The sequence below is a fragment of the Sphaeramia orbicularis genome, chromosome 15, assembly GCF_902148855.1.
Source record: "Sphaeramia orbicularis chromosome 15, fSphaOr1.1, whole genome shotgun sequence".
Classification (NCBI taxonomy): domain Eukaryota; kingdom Metazoa; phylum Chordata; class Actinopteri; order Kurtiformes; family Apogonidae; genus Sphaeramia; species Sphaeramia orbicularis.
In genome coordinates, this window is record NC_043971.1 from 18,773,801 (window position 1) to 18,798,468 (window position 24,668).

A 24,668-nucleotide genomic window follows, 5' to 3' on the forward strand; every position below is an offset into this window, starting at 1 on the left:
AAATAATGACTTAATAACCTATAAATAATAACAAATCCAAGTTTTTCTTTTTGTTTTAACACAAAAAACCCCAATAAATGATGAAAATATTTATATTTTACAAAAAAGATGTGAATAACATGAAAAAACAGAAATTTCATTTGAAAAATTAGTGCAATTTTAACAATATTAGGCCTCGACTTATTATTTATGCATGTACATTTACACACAATGTTACATAAACATTTGGTAACAGGCAGAATATTGTTAAAATTTTGGAGTTTGGAACTAAAATTTGAACAATTTCTATAATATTACATCTCTTATTATTAACACAACTGCAGATCACAGTGGATCCATAAATGCACCAAACATTTCGTAACAGGCAGAATATTGGTCAAATTGCACATTTCAAGTTGTTCATCTTTGTTTTTATTTATATATTTATTTGCATTTTATTGTGAAAGTATAGTTTTGTAAATGTAAATATTTTTAGTGTAATGTTATTTTTTTTCACTTAGATTTTTTCCACATAATTTTTCACAAAGAATATTTGTAGTTTTCATTATTTATGGGTTTATTGTATTATGTTTAGTGTAGTTCAGTAGGTGTGATTTTAATAATATTCCAGCTGTTACTAAATGTTTTGTGTATTTGTAGATCCACTGTGATCTGTAAGTCATAATGTACATCCATAAATGACAAACTGAAACATAATATTGTTAAAATTACACATTTTTTTCAGTTTGTTCATATTATTCACATTGTTTGAGAGGATAGTTTATAGATGTTAACATCTTCATAATGCAATTTTACTTTTTTCACTCTAAAACATAGAGAAAAGTTTGCAGTTGACATTATTTATATATTATTTTGTTATTTTTTCACTGGTCCGGCCCATTTCAGATCAAATTTAGCTGAATATGTCCCCTGAACTAAAATGAGTTTGACACCCTGTTGAGTCGCATTATGTAATAAATTCCCATTATGTAATAAAAGTTCAAAATGTAATAAGAATGTCACGTCATCTTGTAATAAAGCCGCATTATGTAATAAGCTGATGCATTTTGTAATAAACTACGTCAACGCATTATACAGTAAATTTTTTCACATTATATAGTAAGTTATTACAATTTGAGAAATTTATTACAAAATGCACTTGACACTTTTTTATAAAAAAAAAAAAAAAAAAGTAATAACATGGTTTATTATGTAATAGCAATCCAAATTAATATAATTTCAGAGCAATTTAAAGAAATTAGTCACAGGAGCTACAGGTAATGTAATCAGAACTTTAACCGCACAGTTTAAAGATTAATTTAGCACATTACATTTTCCTGAAAAAAAAAAATGTGTCAAGTGCATTTTGTAATAAATTTCTCAAATTGTAATAACTTACTACACAATGCGAAAAAAATTACTACATAATGCATTGAGGTAGTTTATTACAAAATGTGTCAGTTTATTACATAATGCGGTTTTATTACAAGATGACGTGACATTTTGAACTTTTATTACATAATGGGAATTTATTACATAATGCGGCTCAACACATCCGACTTAGACGATATTAAATGAAAACAAGACATTCTTAAAAGCACACACAATTAAGTTTAATTAATGAAAAGAGTGGAGGTTTGGTAAACATTTTGTCGGTGGCACTACATACATTCAGCATTATTGGGAGTTTTTCAGTTCAATCCCACCATCAATCCTGTAACAAAAAAAGTCAACAGACAAAAATCCAAACAGGAGTATTTCTTTGTTTTTGCACCAGTTCAATACAACAGAGACATTGTGTTTGTTCACAATAACATATTTATGTATATAGAGTTCATAGGATGGAAAATCTGTGTCTCTGGCCGTCGGACCAGATAACTGAATTACATCTCAATATAGCACAAGCACCACTAAGATGTCTACCAGGAAGTTGAATGCACCTGTCCAGTACAGATCAGTGCAAAAAGAAGGAAAGGAGACATGAAAAGAAAGCCACATTCGACTAAATATGCACCTTTACGAGGCACACAGCCTAAGAATTACAGTGACTGTTCATCAGTATCCTTTGATGAGATCTTCTTTTTAATGTTATTGTACACCACTGGATCACATCAACAGCATGGAAAACAAAGTTAACATGGGTAGCAATATGAACAGGAGCTCTGTGATGTGGCATTGTACTGAGCCCAGATCTGGGATCTGCAGCCTTTCACACGATAAAGAGACTTTTTCAACATTTAGATCAGCAAAATGGATAAACACAATCGCAGTCTTCAGGGAAAACAACGCCTTTTTAAGCCTTCCCGATGGACCGTCACTTAAAAACAGTATGTGATTTTCTATATCTTACATTAGAAACTAAATAACAGCTAAAAGTTACCACTTCATGAATAAGCATAGGTCATATTTATCTATACACATTTATACATTCAGGTATGACTGTTGTGTTCAATGTAATTGGCACCATTTCTTCTTTTTTATGTGGGCAGCCAGCCAGAACTGACAGACGTTAAAATGTCCAGACTTTTTTTTTTTTTTTTTTTTCTTTTTGTTCTCCATGTATTATCTGTCAGTAGTAGGCGAACAATGCTTTTACACACTTGCCTATTTAAACAGATCTAGGATGAGGGTATACCTTAATATGATTAGTGTCCACAGAGGCAACGTCATCCTATTTCTTCTGGCTTGACAGCAGCTTATGATCAGTTGAGCTTGACTACTTTAACTCTGTTGAACTAAAAACACCTCAAAAGTATTTCTCTCTATGGCAAACATCTCACAAATTAAAATGATAGAAATACAACCAAGCACTTCAACATAATGAACATGAAAAAACAACCAGGACCCTTTAAGTGTGGTATGGTAATTACAAGGTAAATCTGATTTCGGGACATTCTCTTCAATCTCTTAACGTCCCGTCTTTTACTCGGACCTTTCCGGCTCCTGCAGCAAACGAGGAATGTCTGAAGCCGGAAAAAGAGGAAAAACACTGTTGTAACTTGCTATTAAGTCATGTTACAAATACCTTACAGATTTTTTATGCTATTTTATTGATTATTTTACATTTTTTCATCTTTTTGAAATTTTTGAAAATATCCGAAAGTCAGGAACATTTACGCCTTTCACTTTCTACATGAAAACGCCTTTAGATAAAATAAATAAAGGAACAAAACAAGCACAGACTCTCATGAATTAGATGTAATATTCACATGGAAGACAACATATACAATATTTAACATATTTCTAGACCAATACTGCACCTATACAACAAGGCCAACCAGCTGCTGTATTTTTTTGGCCAATTAATGTATTTAATTACCTTGTTGGAACAAGTGAGATCAACAAATAAAAACACCTAGGGAACAAACTGAATGCCATTCCACCAGTCCCAAAGCTTCCAGAAACAGACGTACTCTTTAACATAGAAAAATACTATACCAAAATGAAATACAAATATATATATATATTAGAATCTGTTAGGCATTTCTATATAAAGGGTGGTCGGGGAGGGTTGAGGGGCTAAAGGAGTTAGGTTACATCATGGAACAAAATATAACAAAATAAAAACAAATCAATATGAGAAATTAGACATAACAAAACAAAAAAATCAGAAAATGATTCTGCAACCCTTTGTTTTGTAATAATATTTATAATGATACTAAGAAGCTCTACATATTTGTTGGCAAACTTCTCCTCACATGCAACAGTTTGCACAAGTTATAATACTGCAGGCATCAAGAGGAGCAGGACGGAACTCCTGCTCAAAAGGGGTGGGAGTATGCAAATCACCCTGACCCTGAGGCAATGCATGCTGGGGGACTGACAACCACTGGGCACTGCCAGCGCCAGACTGGTTTGCTGTATGAACAGAATAGATAGTTATCACACCAGCCGTCTCACTCAAACTGAAGCGAAGACCGTGTGTGTGGATATACGGTATGCCATGCATGTGTGATCATGTACTTCAGACAGGTGTATGACTGTTGTTTTCAGTGCTGCTAATCAGTGCAGTCTATTTTCATGGAGTTTCTATGTTACGGTACCTCACAGCAAAACAACTGTGACACCAGACCGCCTGGCCTCGAAGCCTCGACATCTGCACTGCGTTATGTGCCGCTCTAACCCTACCTCTCTTTCTTTGACTTCTACATGTGCATATGTGGATGGATGACTGTATCGTGGCAGAGAAATTGCTACTCCAAATCAACAACTGTACCTCAAACCCAAACTGTATCCAGCCCAGTCCAGGTAACCCCGCCAAGCTCAACTCAAGATAGCTTTGCCAAGTCAACCAGTCCAGCTCGCTTCGTCTCCTCGCGTTTCTCTCTTTTTCCCTGTCTTTACCTCTCTTCCCACTGTCCTCACTGCCTCCACGAAGTAAAGATGGTAGATGGTGGTTTGGCTGTCAGAGGCCTCACAGATGGATGGGGAATTCACACTGGGTAAACTGTGTTGGCGGGATGCCTCACTCTGAATGCAACACCTTTGAAATCTCTGGACCCCTTGAAACAATGTTGCAGATACAATGGTTTTGTTGCGGTTGTTCTCACTTCTACATTGTTGCTCATGATGTTGGTTTCTCTGTGTTACTGTAGGTCACACACCCTTAGAAGGGGAGGAAATGTCCTATTTTACAAACATTGTTGTCCATAATATATAGATAGAGGTTTTATATATATTCTTTATAATCTCTCTCTCTTTCTTTCTTTTCCTCCCTCACTTTCCTCCAGTCCTCACTCTTTCTTCCTTCCTTTCTTTCTTTCTATCTTCTGCTTAGCAGCAGTGGCAGGGGATGCGAGTGAATGATGCTACATGCAGCCTACACAGCCGCACTTGATGGTCTTTTCCACCTCCTCGGTGAAGGAGGTTCCATCGCTGCATTCGAAGGTGTATTTCCGGCGTTTCATCCGCTGGCTGGCGCAGCAGGCTCCCGTGTCGCAGGCGCCGGTGCACTCCACCCAGGACACCATGCGTGTTGTCTGGCAGATGGCGTAACCACGCTGCACCTGGTAGAAGTCTCGCACCGGCTCCCCTCGGCACTCAGACTCTGAAGAAGACGGAAGAAGAGCGTCATTACGAATAGAAGACAGGGCAGTTACATAATCATCATCATAATCATAATCATAAATTACTGTTGTCTTCTGGGACAAGCATGTGTATCAGTAGAGAAAACCCTCTAAAACAGTGGTTTTCAACCTTGGGGTCGGGACCTCATGTGGGGTTGCCTGGAATTCAATGAAATTTCTAGTAATTTAAAAAAAAAAAAAAAAAAAAACTTACTGATTAAGAAAATATATGGTGGGTTGACAGAGACAATCCCAATACATAAAAGACATGACAAACTCTGAAGCTGAAACTGAAGCACTGTGGTACTTTTTATCTTTCAAATGTTCATTGTGGTCGGTTTCAGATGCTGCAGCTCTTTCATAATTCATAGTTTGAGTTCTTGTTTGTTCAGTATTAATTGTCAGCCTTGTAAATCCAAGCTGGACTGACTGTACATATTCTATTACCCAAGGAAAACAGAATTCTCCCTTTGTGCAGTAATCTACACCTGGCTTTTCTGCCTCCATCCATAATAATATGCATTATATAGCCTAAATGTGTCTAAAATTAACATTAATTTGCAACATAGTAGATTAAACATGATCAAAAACAAGTTAATTTTAGCCAAAAAAAAGTCTCAGTTTTGAATGTCTGAGGTCACCATGAATTTGTGATGTTAAAATGGGGTTATGAACCAAAAAAGGTTGGAAACCACTGCTCTAAAATCAGTGATTCTCAACTGCTGGGTCATGATCCAAAAGTGGGTCATGAAACCATTTTCAGTGGGCCTTTTGCCGGGGAAAAAAGTAATTTTAAGAAGGACTAGTTGCTAAACCCACATTTATTAGTCTTTGGTACATTTATTTGTATATTTGGGGACTGTAATAGTTCCAAAAGTTTGAATTTGAACCCTCCAGGTACTACAAAGCTATCTTTATATTCATTTTGGCAAAAATGGAATGGATTTCAACAACCCATTTTGATTCCTTCTTAATTTGTTATGTCTATAACTAGTTACATCACGACATTTGCACATATAAGATCAAGGATAAAGGGGGTTCAGAAGACAAATGAACAAATGAATGAAATTAGAGAAGTTTAACTTTTATCAATTTGGGTCGCCGCTTGTTATTGAGGGGTGATAGTGGATCGTGAAGCTCAACCAGCTGAGAACCACGGCTCTAAATGATTTTTTTCAACTTGATGACTTTTCCTGGAGTGACCCCTACATTAGAAAAAGTCAAACATGACCTTTGAAAGAGGTACAGCACCTCATACAAAAATAGTGTAACAGTTACACAATTATTTACACATGACAAAAACCACAAAGATGCACATACAAGACCAAAATTATGTGTGATACTAATTTAATGTGATTTTCATTCATTTAAGATAAAAATAAAACTTTGTGATGAACATGGAGCATCTTGTCCTCATTGTTCTACTCATGTTCACAGACAAAAATGGTTAAAAATGTAAGAATAGATTTTGTATTTGATTTATTTGTACAGTGATATAACTCACTATCATTATGTTGCCAAAACAGTAAGAGACTATTGTTTCCTTTCTATTAACTACTTTCCGCACATTATTTGGCTCTGCAAGAAGTGTAAAGTACCATTAACAATAGAAATAATAAGAAATATCTTCAGTAATGCAGACAATAATGATAGGTGTGTTACAATAAAAATAATGTTCACTGATTAAATGCAGTCAAACTCACATATGCGCAAGGTTTATCATAAAGGACAGGTTGATTCTTCATGTGCAAAAAAATATGTTCCTTATTTTTAGGGTAATTTATGACCCTCAAAACATGGGGAATATACATCATGTTAAGACAGGGGTGTCAAACTCATTTTCTTCTGGGGGCCACATTCAGCCCAAGTTAATCTGAAGTGGGCCAGACCAGTAAAATAATAGCATGATAACCAATAATTAATGATAACTTCATATTGTTTTTGTGCAAAAAATAATGTTCCATTATGCCAATATTTACATTTACAAACTATCCAAACAAAAGGATGTGAATAACCAGAAAAAAAACGAATTTGTTAAGAAATATAAGTACAATTTTATCAGTATTATGCCTCGACTTATCATTTACACATATTCACAAAACATTTAGTAACAGACAGAAAATTGTTAAAATTGCACTTATATTTCTTAACAAATTCCGTTTTTTTCAGGTTATTAACATCCTTTTTATTTGGATAGTTTGTAAATGTAAACATTTTCATGACTGAATGTTATTTCTTGCACTAAAACAATTTGGAGTTGTCATTCTTTATAGGTTATTATGATATTATTTTTGAGTTTGATGCCCTAACTTGCACTTTGCAAATTCATCCCACTGGCCAGATGGGAACCTTTGGCAGGCCGGTTTTGGGCCCCGGGCTGCATGTTTGACACCCGTGTTAAGACAACACAAGGTTAACATTTGGAGTTGTTTGTGTGTGCTCGTACTGATCAGACCTACCTGCATCACACAGCTCCCCAGTGTAGCCACTTTCACAGTGACAGTAGGCGTCTCCTGTGTCTGAGATCTGACAGCGGCCGTGTTTGCAGGACAGGCGGCGGCAGGGGTTGAACAGCTCCCCCTGTTGATTACACAGGGCGCCTCGGTACCCCTCCTCACACTCACAGCGGTACGACTGAGTGTCCAGAGGGATACACTTTCCATGGACACACCTAAGACAGACATCAGATAATAAATATGGGCCACTTTCATGCTTGGTGAACATCTATCGGTCTCTTGGGTTATAGATTTATTTTCTGAGGTAGTATCTTTGAATATATATGCTAGTTTTGCAAAACATTACACCAAAACATTATACAAGTCTTGCAAAATCAAACAATTCTTGCCCAACTCTTATTGAAATGTATAGATTTTTTTGCATGAATCAAGCACATATAAAGTAAAAAACCAATAGCACAAATGAAAAACACTTTTGCTTTTTGGTTTTTCCATCTGCAGGTCAAAGCAGACTGTGACTATTTCATCATTAACCCATAAAGACCCAAACAGGTACTGGCAACCAAAACTATCTACTGATCTAAAATGTTTCATAACTTCTGAACCATTAATCCTATCAATATGTTGAAATAATGCAGGTGAAGTGCAGTTTGTCATCTTTTCATGGTCATCAGATATGATCCATTTGGACATTCAGAGGCTCCGTAGCGAACATGGAAACACTGTCATCTTCCACAACACTGATTCACCAGTAAAACCTATGTAGATGGATCAATGACAGTGGATGGAAACACTGGGTTCATCTTTAGTTAATGATAGATTTGAAGGAAAAAGTCAAATTTTCTTTCGGTTTTCTCTGTTTCTGATACAATAACCCTAAATTCTAACCTGATTTTTCATGAACATCTACATTATCAGTGAATTAAATATAGTAAAATACACGATTTACACTGAAAAAACACAAAATACAAAGGATAATATTAAAATGAATGATGATAAATCACTTTAGAAAGGTTACATTGAGAGAAAAATTGATTTGGGAACCGACACAAAAGTAGCACTGGGTCTTTATGGGTTAATGTATGAAACTCAAATGCATAGAAGTATCTCAATGTGTAAAGTATGTATATTTATTTCTAAAAATGCTTTAAAACTCCACAAACAACAACAGTACAGTTGAAGGAAAAATAAATAGATTACAAAGAGTTTTCTTGAGCCAAGGACTATAAAAAAAAGGAAGGAAAACAGTCTAAATCAATGAGTTTTATTTGTAAACTAGAGCAAAAAGACATGCCATCAGTTTTGTACTATTGCTAAATGCATTGGCTCCAAGTGCAAATGATGAATGTGATATGAGCAGGGGGTGAAAACGTACTTGCTGCCCTGGCAGGGGTTGGTAGCAGGCTGGTCACAGTGCGGTCCACTCCAGCCCGGCTGGCAGTGACACACCGGTCCCTGGGCGCCGTCAGGCTGGCAGATGCCGTGTATGCAGTAGATCTTTTTGCATGGCTCGCAGCCCGGTACGACGCCAGGTTTCATTTGGGTTTTGGTGAAGTCCTGCAGCTCATTATTGATGTACAAGTTCTGGATGCAACCATGGAAACTGGAGCCGTTCTGGATCTGCCAGAGGCGGAAAGTGCCTGAATGGACGTCCACGGGCATGCCTGGAGGTGGACAGGAGGGGACATATTGTTTATAGGTGTGAAGAAGTGCATTATGGGTCACGAACAGACAGCTAACACAGGGCTTTTATGAGTGTAATGGAGGAAAGCATTTTTAAGCATGTGTGTCCCAATAGTGCATATGTAAATATGAACAACACAAAGAGATCATTCGACAAATTTACACCTGAGCCTCACTGGAAACCTCTTAAATGTGATCGAGAGGAGGATGAATGTTCACGAAGCATCAGAAAAAAATAAACTTGCATTTTTGTTGCAGGAGATACAAAAAGCACCAAACTACTTCATGAAAGACTGATGGAGAAAGTTTTTAAAAGTGAATATGAGCCTCTTATTTAAGGTCTGAAAATATATAAAATGTTTTGTTCACTCAGACCAGCTGTCAGTTGACATTAATGCTGTAAATGACATTTTCATTTGTAATTTGGAGAAAAGTTGACAGTCATTTCTGAGGTAAGTAACAGTATTCTTAACATTTACTGGAAAACATACAAATGCATAGTGGTCTGTTTTTTTCCCAAAGCTGTATTATAAAAAAAATAGTAAAATAAAGATTAAAAAAAAATACTTTGAAATATGCACTTTAAGACCCAACATCCTTAAAAAGAGCAGAGGAGCAGAACAGCAGAAGGCAGACAGGTATGGGGAGGTGTTTCATGTAGTGGAAGACAGAAAATACTGCACGACACAGTACGTCACAACACTGAACCAACACTGGGCCACTCATGAGTAAACTGACATTTAGAACAACAACTATATGTATTTTAAGAGTGGCTAAATAACACATGCAAATTTATAAAGTAGAAGTTTTCACATGCATAAACCATGAAAATATGAATGCGTGAAGACTGTGTATGACAGATTCAGGGGTGCTAAGTGTTGTAGTTCTTAGGGAAACCACTAGAGGATACTCTTTACTCACTGGAAAGAAGCTGTTAAGACAGATCTACTGACACGGAGTCAGGTATGTGTTGTATTTTTGCCATGATTTTTAAGAGTGGGGTTTTATCTGTCACTGAAAATCACTTATTCAAAATAAATTTGTAAAATTCTGTGTTTGTGGATTGTCTGCAGAAATCTGTTCATTGGATACTAATGTGTGTGTCCTGATAAACACAGTCATGACTGAGGGTGAGTGGGGTTTGGGTTTGGGTGGAGGTAAAACTGGGTTGAGGGGTTGCATGTTTAAGGGGAGGGGTTGGTTGCGGTGGTGACAAAGCGAAGGGGAGGGGTGGTGATTGACAGTAGTGTAGTAGTAAAGAGTGCCTGCAGAGGAGGGAGGTGTGTTCTGGAGAGGGCCCCTACCCCCCACGTATAGTGGAGCCTCCCCGTTGAGGGGCCGCACTGCCCCAAAGCTGTCCATTGTGGTAGGGAGACCCCCATCAATAGACAGGTTCACCATCTGGTCGTAGGTCACCAGCTCCACTGTGTGGAACTGACCATCGTTGATAGTCTCAGTACTATGGAACAAAAAAAAACAGAGGGAAAGTATATTAGTAAAAAAGATGCAAGAATATAGTTTTACCTTTTCATCAGGAATCAGTCTGGTGGTAAACTTTAGCTTTTAAGTCATGTGACTCCGTACCTGTAGATGGCGTGTCCTGGCTGACTGCCGGGGTCATAGCTGACTTTGACATGACCCTGGAAGAGCTCCACAGCGATATGATCATTGTCTCCATTATACAACAGGATACCATTATCTTCATCTGTTGATACCTACAAACCATACAAAGACATAGAGTTTTAGTCAAATGTAGATGTGGAAATCACCCTATGCATCTGTGCAAGTACTGTGCTTAAATACACCTTAATACTTCTATTACTCTGTATTTTATTATACACATTACAACTAATATTTCACATAATGCATATATTGCATGGAGAACCACTCTTCAGTCATTGAACTCTGCCAATTATTGCTCCATCCTCCAAACTCACATGTTCCCTTCTGCACATGCTCCGTTCCATTGAGGTCAAAACTGAATGTTTCACCAAGATAATGAAAGACACCCAGGACATGACATATTGAAACTGTCAAAAATTTACTTTTGCTATTTTTTTGTGAACTATAAACAAACAAAAAAATGCCTTTGTTTGTGTCTGATGCAGCCACACATTTTGAAACACAAAAACGATTTTTCTGCACATATTTCATGATAATATTTGAGATTTTTGAGAAATTGAAGCCTATAACGCTGATCGTATCATATTTGATACATGAGTTTTGAAGCCCTCTACATGATCAGCATGATATATATATATATATATATATATATATATATATATATATATATATATATATATATATTTTTTTTTTTTTTTTTTTTTTTAAACCTGATGTGTACATTTAGATACATGCAATGCACAGATAATCCACCAGGGGGAGGAATTCATTCACTAGAGGCCTTTCCAATGACATTACAAGACTGTCAAGAGGCAGAACTTTGACAATTTTGAAAAGGAATTACCAATTTGTTAGACATGTTTGTGTTATATTATGTTTTTGTTTGTTCAAAGGAATATTTGAGCATTGAGACCCGATGTGCCTTGTGATTTTTCTATTGTAAAATATGTGCCACGGCTCAAAAAGGTTTGGAAACACTGCTCTACATGATCAGTGTGATATTTTTTTTCTTGACAAACCTGGTGTATACAATTAGATACATGCAATACACAGATAATCCACCAGGGGGGAGGGATTTGATCACCAGAGGCCTTTCCAGTGACACTACAAGATTGTCATTAATGAGGAAGGAGGCAGAACTTTGCCAGTCTTGAAAAGGAATTACCAATTTGTTAGACATGTTTGTGTTAAATTATTTTTTTGTTTGTTCAAAAATAATAATATTTGAGAACTGAGACCTGATGTATCAAATATGATACAAAATTGAAACTCATACATGGAAATTGATATTTGAAAAAACATTTTTTGGGTTGTTCAGAAGGACCACTAAAGGCTCCAGTTTCAAAGACCTGGAATTTTCTGTCAATGATTTAATGGTTCAGGCTTTACAAGGTTACGGGTGTCTGAAAACTTTTTTTTTCCCACTACTGTACATTTACATGCAATCACACTGAGTTATACCTGGAGGGTGATGTTCGCTTGGGGCCAGTTCTTGAGATCAGACAGCAGTAAATACGAGTCTCTGTCAATGAAGTTAACGCTGACAAGCTTTTCACAGCGTGGGCCCCCGAACTCTGGAGGACACTGGCAGAGCGCCCGCCCACCTCGCTCCACACAGGGGGCGTTGTTCTGGCAATCCGCCAACTCACACAGAGACATCGGTGATGGGGAAACTTCACACAACTGACCGCTACAGAGACATGGTATGAAAAAGTGGTGTTATTATGTTAGAAAAGCAGATTTGGATTAGCCAGGGTACGCTTAACTTGCGGTTCTTTTCTCACCTGTATCCCTCAGGGCAGACGCAGGCGTATCCGTTCAGCTCATCCACACACTGAGCTCCGTTCTGACAGCGATGCTCTTGACAGTCGTTATAGTCTACGCTGCAGTCATCGCCAACATAACCAGGAGAGCACACACACCTGCAATGCACAAACACAGCAGTGAAAGCACACTGAAGACAGACAGAAGTGCATCCTAATTAGAGATGGAACGATTACCGGTATAATGATAAACCGCGGTAAAATTACAGACGGTTAGTATTACCGTTTAAATTCTAATTATCATGATAACTGTGTTTGATTACTGCACTTTTCCGGAGAAAACGCCTATGTAAAGATCTGCTTTTATGTCAAATATTTGAGTATAGTTTTAATTTATTGCCATTTTGATTTTCTATACCTAATATTTGGAACCAATGTTCACTTTTAAAGTCTTTGAAAAGGTTCGTTAAGCATCTTTGTGTTATTTATGCAATAAATTATATATATATTTCAAATCGGATTTTATATATTTTTTTGTGTTTTTTGTCCTTTTGTGTTTTTATAGTAGGTTAAAGTGAAAAAAATAATAGACAAATGATATAGATGAAGTTGTGCTGAAAAAACAGATCCCAAACATGGGTATAGTAAATATTTGTTTATATAGTATATAAAGGCAAAATCAAAAGGACTGAAAAACGGACAAATTATACGGACGCGTATTGCATTCACACAAAAAAAAAAATTCTGCCCTGTTTTTCTGAATCAACGAGATAATTATCTCATAAAAACAGAGCCGAATTTTTATTTTTTCAGAAAACAGTATCTCATTAATTCGGAAAAACAGAGCCGAATTTTATTTTTTGTGTGAATGCAATACACTTCCAAAAAAATAGACTCAGACCACTAAGGGTTAATATTTGAATGTTTCTGCCAACAGAAGGTACATTATGCCAATTATTTTATTTGGTTTTTTTTGTTTGTTTGTTTTTTCAAAATACAACTTGGTTAAAATATTTCACCGTGTGTATTAGTACTTTTTGAACGTTTTGAGCACAATTTCAGCAATACCGCGATAATAATGGTAACCGTGATAATTTTGGTCACACTAAGCGTGATATGAAACTTTCATATCATTACATCCCTCATCCTAATATGACACTGACAGTCATAAGGTGGTGTCAGCCTGTCGCACACACTCACTTGGGCCCGGAGGATGTGATGAGGCAGGTAGACTGATGTTGGCAGGGGCTTCTTCCAGGGGCACACACATCCTCCATTTCCTCACACATCTCCCCTATACACAAACAGAAAGATTTTAACAACTCCATACAAAAAAAACCCAGAACCACATAGAACTAGATGATACAGAGCAGCGGTGTCAAACATTAGGCCCAATGTGATCTCAAGCAGGCCAGACCAGTAAAATAATAGCATAATAATCTATAAATAATGCAAATTTATTCTCTTTGTTTGAGCGCAATTAAAAAAAAACCCATTAAATTCTGAAAATATTAACATTTATAAACTACCCTTTAACAAAAAAAACCACGAACAGCCTGAAAAAACTGAAATTTCACAAGAAAAATAAGTGCAGTTTTAACAATATTATGCCTCATCTTATCATTTATACATGTGCATTACACACAATGTAACGCAAACATTTAATAACAGACAGAATATTGTGAAAATTGCACATAATTTTCTGTAGACATTCCAGGCTCATATTTGTTCGTTATTCAGATTTTATTGTTAAAAGATGGTTTGTAAGTGTATATATTTTCATAGTGTGACTTTTTTTTTTTCACTTTAACCCTTTTGTGCATAGTAGTCAGTACAGTGGACAGTTATTCTACACCTGTTCTCTTGTATATTCATGAATTTTGTTGTTTTAGTTTCATATCAGCCAAAACAGTGGACACTTAAGCATCATCCCAAACACTGCGATTCATACCATTACTGTAACTTTGCTGTTCTAGATAAACCTGATCTTCAGTAACATGTTTGAGTGTGAATCAATTGTTAATTGTTATTAGACTGTAATTAACAGTTTTCTTGAACAAAAAGTTTTTTTTTTGCATATTATCTCCATGAAATGAGTAACAACTAGTATTGGAGTATGTTAAAATGTGAAATAAAGGCATTAGTGGCATTAAAAATGTTTTTATTTCATATTTTTCACACAGTATATCACTTTCTGATGATGGGTTTTAAATACATGTTTCTTTGCTTCAAAAATTAAACGCATGGTGACCAACTGAGTGGATATTTTTGTAACTTTGTGAAAAAAAATTCAATTGCATAGTTTTTTTTCATGCCTAAATGAGGAAACAAAAATAATAGAAAAATATATTGACTTAGGTTCTCATAATTCATGGACGAAAGGGTTAAGCCAAAAAGACAGTCTGTCGTATTCATTGTACTCATACTGGTTTGTATGTGGCCCTTGAATTAAAACAAGTTCAACACCTTTGACCGTTAATATCTTCAGTGCAATTTTTAAATTCATCCCACGGGCCGGACTGGAACCTTTGGTGAGCCGGTTTTGGCCCATGGACCATATGTTTGATACCTGTGATGTAGCAGATTAATGTCAGAGTACTAACCGGTGTAGTAGGGGGGACAAAAACAAGTGTAGTTGTTGACTCCGTCGATGCAAGTTGCCCCATTTTCACAATCGTTGTCTTCGCAGTCGTCAATGTTGATTTGGCACGTGGGGCCCTCGAAGCCCAGCGGACACACACAACTTGGAAAAACACACAGACACACTCATTATCATCATCGTATTAACATGATGGTCCTGCTGCTCTCCTGTCTCCATCATCATTATTCATTCATTCATAGAGTTGTGATAGTGTTTATTATACAGTTACATAGATGGTAGAGGTTTCTATTATTTGTACTAACAGGTGCAGTAGTTTTATATCCACTGTTAGTACTTGTATTTGGAGTAGTGGTAGTAACACTTATGGACAGTTGTTCTAGCTATTGGTAATTACACTACAGAATAGAACTGAAAAAGCTTTACTGTCATTGCAAAATACCTTTATAGAGTCCAATGAAATTTGGTTTTACATTCTGTAAGGTGCTAAAGTACAATACACACAGCAATTATATATTCAAGAATAAAAATATAAAGCAGTTAAGTAAAAAAGACAATGTAAATGTAAAAAAAAGTCAAGTAAAAAATGGCCATAAAAAAGTTTTTTTTTTTTAAACATATCTACAGGGTGGGGAAGAAAAATTTACAATGAACATTTAGTTGTTTTTTCTCAGCAGGCACTACGTCAATTGTTTTGAAACCAAACATATATTGATGTCATAATCATACCTAACACTATTATCCATACCTTTTCAGAAACTTTTGCCCATATGAGTAATCAGGAAAGCAAACGTCAAAGAGTGTGTGATTTGCTGAATGCACTCGTCACACCAAAGGAGATTTCAAAAATAGTTGGAGTGTCCATAAAGACTGTTTATAATGGAAAGAAGAGAATGACTATGAGCAAAACTATTACGAGAAAGTCTGGAAGATACTATTAAAGAAGAATGGGAGAAGTTGTCACCCAAATATTTGAGGAACACTTGCGCAAGTTTCAGGAAGCGTGTGAAGGAAGTTACTGAGAAAGAAGGAGGACACATAGAATAAAAACATTTTCTATTATGTCAATTTTCTTGTGGCAAATAAATTCTCATGACTTTCAATAAACTAATTGGTCATACACTGTCTTTCAATCCCTGCCTCAAAATATTGTAAATTTTGCTTCCCCACCCTGTACTGTAAAAAAAAAAAAAATGGCACACACACAAACAAAAAAAAGTGAGTCCAGTGTAGAGCTGCAACCGATTAATCGACTCAAAGTGATCAAAAAAAAAATCCTTCAGCCACAATTCTCCTGAATCAAAGCTTTGTTTCCTTCATTTCTCTGCTGTGAAACATTGGTTCCACTGTTGTGTTTCACACGGACGCTTATTGTGACGCACAAAGAAGCTTCAATTCAGGAAAACTGCAATAGAATATCTCCCTTCAATCAATTCGAGTCGATTAATCGAATCGGGACTTTTCGCATTGACTTCAAGCACCTAGTCGATTAATCGGTTGCAGCTCTAGTCCAGTGTCAAATATGTAGAATATACAAGGGTATTGTGGTCATTTTGTCATCTGTCTGTCCGTCTGTCTGCCCATTCGATGACATAATCGCAATTTCTGAAGAATGCATCGAGATATCTGCACTGAAATTATACTGTGGATGCATCTTGTCATGGAGCAGAGGCCTAATGAAAATAGGTGACTTTGACTTAGGTTTTCAAGGTCCAATGGCCTTGTGTAGTTATAATATCTGAGTACTTTCAAATATAAATATGTATGTTATAAGTTTTACACAAAGACAATCGAATCTAAATTATAGCACGGCAAAAATCTAAATCTTACCAAGTGTGTTTTTCTCATTTCTGGTCAAAATATCTCATCACACGTCACATCATCACACAAGATCATATTCACTGGTTCCATTGGCAGATTTTTTGCTTGTTTCAAGATTTTTTTTTTAGCTTAACTCAAGCAACAAAAATTTGCCAATAGAAAAAAAGAAAATTATTTTGGTAAGATTTCTTGAAATAAGATTTTCAAGATCTGTTGTCTAAAAATAAGTTCTTATATCTCACTGAAAAGTTACTCTTGAGGTGATTACGTCTTATTGTAAGTGTGATGAGCTATTTTGACTAGAAATGAGAAAAATACACTTGGTAAAATTTGGATTTTTGCAGTGAGGGCAGTAACTTTCAACAGAATCTTACACTATATTTGGCTGTGGTGTATTAAAAGTGTGCAGCACATTATGTTCAACAGTTGTAGTGCAGTTTGCTGTCCATCCATGTGCCCCCCCCCCTCCGTTTAACCCTCTCTTTTTAACCCCAGCTGGTCATGTCAGATGACCATCCTCCAGGAGTTGGGGTCTGTTCCGGGTTTCTGCCTGTTAACGGAGGTTTTTACTCACTACTGCCACCAAGTATTTTCTCCTGGAGGACTCTGTTGGGTTTCTGTAAATTGGCTTAAGAGTCTGGTTTAGATCAGCTCTAAATCTGGTGTCATGAGATAACTTTTGGTATGATATGACAGTATATAAATAAAATGTTAGCGACTGATTGATTGAACATCGATGTTTCTTCACTGTTGTGTTGATTTCAGAGTTGGACTTGCTCACCTGTAGACTCCCTCCTCTTCCTCACTGACTTGGCAGGTTCCTCCGTTGCCACATGGGTTACTCACACAGGCGTTCAGAGCCGTCTCACAGTTCTTACCCTGAGATACAGGACACATATGACGATCAAAGAAGTGAAATAGCGTCAATAACACATTTGACACAGGGGGAATGTATGGATCTTACCTTAAATCCTGGAGGACAGCTGCACCTGTAGATCTCCACCAGGTCACTGTGGCAGATGCCCTGGTTCATACATGGACTGGACAGACACGGGTTACACTTGGCCAGAACTAAAGTGTCCACATCATCTATGTAAAAGAAGGACAGAAGGAGTTGACTGTATTTTATTGGTTGCAGTTGCTCCTTTTTCTCTAAACTTGACTGTTCTTGTTTAGCTTTTAACATTATGTAGCATTGTCAAATTTAAAGTCATACAGCCAGCGTTTTCACTTTTTTTTTTATTTGTATGTGGATCACATTATGTCCGTGTTTATTTTTATATATTTTTTCATAAATCAGGGTGTCCTTCATTGTGTTTTCTAAGGTTTTAAATAAATACATGATTAAATGAATTAATGACACGTGGTCAACTTTTATTTCTCTCTCCCTCTCACCTTTTTTTTCTGTTTTCTACAAAATTAGTCTCAGATGCACAAAAATCTAAACGTAAAATATTCAGACAAAAGCAAACAACCAAAACTTTAGCACAATATATAGCAAATTTCATTCCAGGTAGAAGAACAATACACACAAAAAAAGTGAATTAAAGTGAATAAGACCCACTGAAACTAAGAATAAATCTCATAAAACAGCAACTAACCCATAAAGACCCAGTGTTACTTTTGTGGTAGTTCCTAAATGGATTTTCCCCTCTTTTTAACCTTTCTTAAGTCATTTATCACCATTTATTATAATATTATCCTCTGTATTATGTGTTTCTTCAATAAAAATCAGGTATTTTCCCATATTTAATTTACTGATCATGTAGCTGTTCATAAAAGCTCAGATTAAAGGTAATTGCCACAATATCAGACACAGAAAAATGAAAAAAAAAAGTGACTTTTTCAACAAAATTTATCAATAACTGACCATAAACCAAATGTCTCCATCCACTGTTGTTGATCCAACACCATGGGTTTTACTGTTATTGTTTGTAGTTACTGTCCTTTTACTAATAATTTACTTCAATCTGACCAATACAGCCTCAGTTTGTACCCATATCTGGTTATATTTCCTTCTACACAAACTAACATGGATTGATATTTTTATTAAATAATTTTTACAAGTGCCCCATACCACATGCAGAGGTAGACGTACAGTCATGGAAAAAAAATGATTAGGCCATCAAAAGTCATCAAAAACAATGGTTATGCAATCAAGTACTAACTCCTGTGTGTATCATGTGACTAAAACAGACAGAAAAGAAAACATGGAATCCCTAAAAGCACTGTTTTTGTCAGTACAATGCCATAGCTATTGATGTAAGAACTGAAGTGATTTTGGTTATTATGAAGAAAACCATGGAAAATGGATAGATATCAGCTCTAAAACTAAACTCTTATGAGCTATTTTTGTTGTTATCATTATATTTGTCCAAACAAATGTACCTTTAGTTGTACCAGGCATTAAAATGAACAAGAAAGTGAAGAAAACAAGGGTGGTCTAATAATTTTTTCCACCACTGTATCTGTTGTTGTGAATCATCTCTATAACTCACCTCTACATTCAAACTTCTTCGCAGGTGTGGTTAGCAGCAGTTTTCCGTCCATGCCCTGTGGACCAGCACAGCGGGCGATACCGGGCTCTTTGTAGCCGGTCTTCACCCAGTCAGAGAGCCAGCGAAGGCGGCAGTCACAGTACAACGGGTTAGCACCAATCGCCCTGAAGAGACAGAGTCATGACAGTAGTTAGTGCAGTGAAAAAGAATGAACTGTATGTGTGGAAGAAGTACTCAGGGTATTATTAGAAAAAGCAATAATAGCACAATGTAGGAAAAGTTGCAAGTAAAAGTAGCAGTTAATACTCTATTAACCCTTTCATGCATGAAGTATGAGAACCTGAGTCAAGATATTTTTCCGGAGTGTTTTTATTCCTCTTTAGTCATGAAAAAACAATGTGATCGAGTTTTTTTTTTTAAGAAGTTACAAAAATATCCACTCAGCCGGACACCATGCATTTAATTTTTGAAGCAAAGAAACATTTATTTAAAACCTAATATCAGAAAGTGATATGGAAAACTATGCAATACATTTTTCAATGCAGCTAATATGATGTTTTCTCACATTTTAAAATACTCTAATACTAGTTATTATTCACTTCATGGAGATAATATGCAAAAAAAAACCTTTTTGTTTAAAAAAAAACAAAAACAAAACCTGTTAATTACAGTCTAATAACAATTAGCAATTGATTTACACTAAACATATCACTGCAGATCAGGTTTATCTAGAACAGCAAAGTTACAGTAATGGTATGAATGTCAGTGTATGAGATGGTGCATAAGTGTCCACTGTGTTGGCTGATATGAAACTAAAACAACAAAACCCATGAATATACAAGAGAACAGATGTAGAATAGCTGTCCACTGTAGTGACCACTATACATAAAAGGGTTAAACATGTATTGTTTTACTGGTTGTATCTATGGATGCATTAAAGTGTGAACAGAATATTGATTCTGCTGGTTTTAGTGGACCTATTTAAAGTATTTTAACCCATAAAGACCCAAACATCCAGAACCATCTACTGGTCTAAACTGTTTCATACCTGCTGATCCACTAATCCTATCAATACGTGTAAATAATTGGTGTAAAATGCAGTTTTTCATTGTTTCATGGTCATCAGATATGACCCATTTGGACATTCAGAGGCTCCGGAGTGAACGTGGCAACACCGTCATCTTCTACAACATTGATTCACCAGTAAAACCCATGGAGTTGGATCAATGACAGCGGATGGAGATGCTTATTGTAAGTTCAGGTAATGACATCTTTTGCTGAAAAAGTCACTATTTTTCTTCAGTTTTCATTGTTTTAATATAATAACCTTTGAATTTACTCTGAGCTTTCATGAACATCTACATGATCAGTCAATTAAATATAGGAAAATACATGGTTTTGACTGGAAAAAAATACAATACAGGGCATAATATTATAATAAATTGTGATAAATCACCTAAAACAGTTAAAATAGAGAGAAAAATTAATTTGGGAACTGCCACAAAAGTAGCACTGGGTCTTTATGGGTTAAGTACTGCTGAGTAGCTTGTATTGATTACACACCAATCAATCTGTCAAAAAAAAAAAAAAAAAAAAAAAAAAAATGGATGTCAATAAAATGTGTGGAATTATTCAAGTAAAGTTCAAGTGCTTTGCTTTTAGTGTTTGTTCACCAGTTTCAAACCCTAATATTCCCTTCATATCCAGAGAATGATTTGTACACTGGAGCATCTCTGGAGCACTTTAATGTGTCATTTATCATAATAGGTTGTGACACATTTTATCACTAGCCAATTCATTCATTCATTTAATTCTTCAGCTCAATGTTCTATCTCTGTATGACACTCCTACACGGAAAAAATTATTAGACCACCCATGTTTTCTTCAATTTCTTGTTCATTTTAATGCCTGGTACAACTAATGGTACATTTGTTTGGACAAATATAATGATAACAATAAAAATAGCACATAAGTGTTTAATTTCAGAGCTGATATCTAACCATTTTCTGTGTTTTTCTTAATGATAACCAAAATCACTTCAGTTCTTACATCAATATCTATGGCAAAAACAGTGCTTTTAGGCATTCCATGTTTTCTTTTCTGTCTGTTTAAGTCACATGATACACACAGGAGTTAGTACTTGATTGCATAACCATTGTTTTTGATGACCTTTGATGGTCTAATAATTTTTTCCCTGACTGTACGTCTATCTCAACATGTGGTATGAGGTACTTGTAACGGAAATTTAATAAAAATACCAATCCATGTTAGTTTGTGTTGAAGGAAATTTAACCAGATATGTGTAAACTGAGGCTGTATTGATCTGATTAAAGTTAATTATTAGTAAAAGGACAATAACTACTAATCTGACTATTGACGTGATGAGCTGAAACTCTTTAATGCCATATGTTTCAGTTATAATTACATAAAAACTAGTCTTACTTAATTGTTTACTTTATTGTGTATTCATTTTGAGTTGCCTTCAAGGATATATGCATGTATATATTTATTTATTTATTTATTTTTCTGGTATGTTAGTATATGTATGTGTATGTGAAAATAATAAGTGAAGTTAAGTATTTACAAAAGATAAAAAGGAATTGATTTGTCATATATTATGTTGACAGGAAGCAAAAAGATAGACTGTTGCGTGGAGAAGGGATGGGATTAAATCAGTTATACTTCCTCCTTCTTGATAATAACCAAAATCACTTCAGTTCTTACATCAATAGCTTTGGCACTGTACTGCCAAAAACAGTGCTTTTAGGCATTCCATGTTTTCTTTTCTGTCTGTTTTAGTCACATGATACACACTGGAGTTTGTACTTGATTACATAACCATTGTTTTAGATGACTTTTGATGGTCTAATACAGGGCTGTCAAACCCATTTTCTTTCAGGGGCCACATTCACCCCAATATGATCTCCAGTGGGCCGGACCAGTAAAATAATAAACATAATAACCTAGAAATAATGACAACTCCAAATTTTGTCTTTGTTTTAGTGCAAAAAAGCCCCCATTAAATTATGAAAATACTTACTTTTATAAACTATCCAAACAAAAAAGATGTGAATAACCTGAAAAAAATGAAATTTCTTAAGAAAAATATGTGTAATTTTAGCCAGTGAAAAAAGTAAAATTACATTATGGTAATATTTATATCTACAACGTTTCCTTAAAAATCTGAATAACGTCAACAACTTGAAATGTCTTAAGAAAAACAAGTGCAATTTTAACAATATTCTGCCTCAGTTTGTCAGTTTATCATTTACACATGTGCATTACAACTTACATTACAATTACAAATACACAAAACATTTAGTAACAGGCAGAATATTGATAAAATTGCTTTTACTTTTCTCAAGACATTTCATGTTGTTCATATTTCTTCAGGCTATTCACATTTTTTGTAAAAGGATTATTTGTTAATGTAAACATTTTCATGTAATTTTACTTTTTTACACTAAAACAAAGATAAAATCCGCAGTTGTTATTATTTATAGGTTATTGTGACAGTATTTTTCTGGTCTGACCCAACTGAGATCTAATTGGTTTATATGTGTACGTATGGAACCTGAAATAAAATAATTTTTACACAATTGATTAATATCTTCAGCGTCATTTTTGCTTTTCACTAATTCATCCCACGGGCCAGATTGGACCCTTTGGCAGGCCAGATTTGGCCCCCAGGCCGCATGTTTGACACCTCTGGTCTAATAGTTGTTTCCGTGACTATATGTGTCATTAACTGTTGTAGCCAATTAAACCACAGTAAAGTGTAGTTCAATTTATTACCAGCAGGAGTCTCTCTACCCTCAGATAAGCAACTTAACTCTATGTTACACAAGGAAAGCAGTTCTTCTCTGAAAACAACAACAACAAAAAAAGGTGTTTAAAGTTTAATCCTCAATGCCACTTTGTGCCATATCTCATCTGGATGAGAGTTTCTTAATTATAGGTAAACGTGTGAACAGAAGGCACCCTTAACCACTTCTGTCATGGTGGTCGTGAATCAATGGCGCTCTGTCCTCTTGCTGGATGCACAAACACTCCTAAATCGATGCTGTTCCATTACGCTGGAACACAGGCTCATCTTTCAGGCCGGGCCAATAGCTGACACCTGACATCTGCTAACATGAAAGCCACTTGACTGTGACTGAGGATCAATGGCTCCCCATCATCCCTCCCTTCATCATGCAGCCTTGACTCCTGCACCACTCTCCATAAAATGCCTTTGTTTATTTATCTAAACCCCACCTTCCTCCACTCCTCCCCTAGTCTGACATTGATAGGTGTATTGATCAGCCGCTGTCGAGAGGCGATGTGAATATTTTGAGTAGATGGCAGGGGGCACACTTCACACTGCACACTTATTTTCAGTTTTACACATGTTCAGAATTCATCACACAACCCCACAACAGCTACAAACCGCACACCCGATGGACGCGCACAAAATTACAGACATAAATAAACAAAACAAACACTAAAGTCCACAGACCGTGAAGAATTCCTGCGTGTGTTTTACAGATGTCACAGGCAGATGCGTCAGTAGAGGGGTCTGTGTGTTGCTTTAACCGCAGGACTGCAGCCGGTGAAGGGAAGGGTCGACTCACGGGGAGCCCACCAGAGATGACTACAGACAGGCCACTGTGACCCACACTGTCTGGTAGTGTGTTCAGACCCCCTCTGCGCCTCAGAGTGTGTACAAATGTGTGTACATGTGTGCAGATAGTATCATATAAGCCACTAGTGGTATTTTGAGATGTGTGGGTGTCAACTGAAGGATAGTAAAAGTGTTTATGACTGTGGCTGTCACGATAATGAAATTTTAGTTGATGATTCATTGTCATATGAATACCTGACGAGCGATTAATGACTTGTTTTTTTGTTTTATACGACCGGTATTATATAAGCCTAAGAATAGATTATTTATGCACATGCAAAACACCTGATGAAGAGGAGGAAGAGCTGTTTATTGGCACTGAACACTGAACCACATGAATAAAAATTGCATTTCAGTTTGCCCTTTAAGTTTTGCAAAGGACATATCTGACATAAATTACACTGATCTACATTTTTTTTCAGAAATGATGTGCCTCAGAGATTAAATCTGCTCAATCTTGCATACTTTAATAAGGTGAATTGGAAAATAAATGACAAAAGTTCTGATTCGCTGACGT

The 24,668-nt window shown here is 36.0% G+C and overlaps 1 protein-coding gene across 3 annotated transcripts in view; it reads right to left on the reverse strand.

Moving 5' to 3' along the window:
- Positions 1 to 1,570: 1,570 nt before the first annotated feature.
- slit1a (slit homolog 1a (Drosophila)) overlaps positions 1,571 to 24,668 on the reverse strand; it is a 125,419-nt gene continuing 102,321 nt past the window's right edge. For 2 of the 3 annotated variants that reach the window (XM_030155984.1, XM_030155983.1), the window contains 12 exons: positions 19,489 to 19,652; positions 17,955 to 18,079; positions 17,772 to 17,869; positions 15,174 to 15,313; positions 13,771 to 13,864; positions 12,592 to 12,729; positions 12,269 to 12,497; positions 10,769 to 10,899; positions 10,489 to 10,643; positions 8,877 to 9,165; positions 7,505 to 7,716; positions 1,571 to 5,026 (listed from right to left, as the gene is read on the reverse strand). In XM_030155984.1, coding sequence (XP_030011844.1) covers positions 4,788 to 5,026; positions 7,505 to 7,716; positions 8,877 to 9,165; positions 10,489 to 10,643; positions 10,769 to 10,899; positions 12,269 to 12,497; positions 12,592 to 12,729; positions 13,771 to 13,864; positions 15,174 to 15,313; positions 17,772 to 17,869; positions 17,955 to 18,079; positions 19,489 to 19,652 — 2,014 coding nt within the window. In that variant the 3' untranslated portion in view covers positions 1,571 to 4,787. Of the gene's footprint in view, positions 5,027 to 7,504; positions 7,717 to 8,876; positions 9,166 to 10,449; positions 10,644 to 10,768; positions 10,900 to 12,268; positions 12,498 to 12,591; positions 12,730 to 13,770; positions 13,865 to 15,173; positions 15,314 to 17,771; positions 17,870 to 17,954; positions 18,080 to 19,488; positions 19,653 to 24,668 lie in introns of all 3 variants that reach the window. The other variant, XM_030155982.1, reaches the window with a different exon arrangement.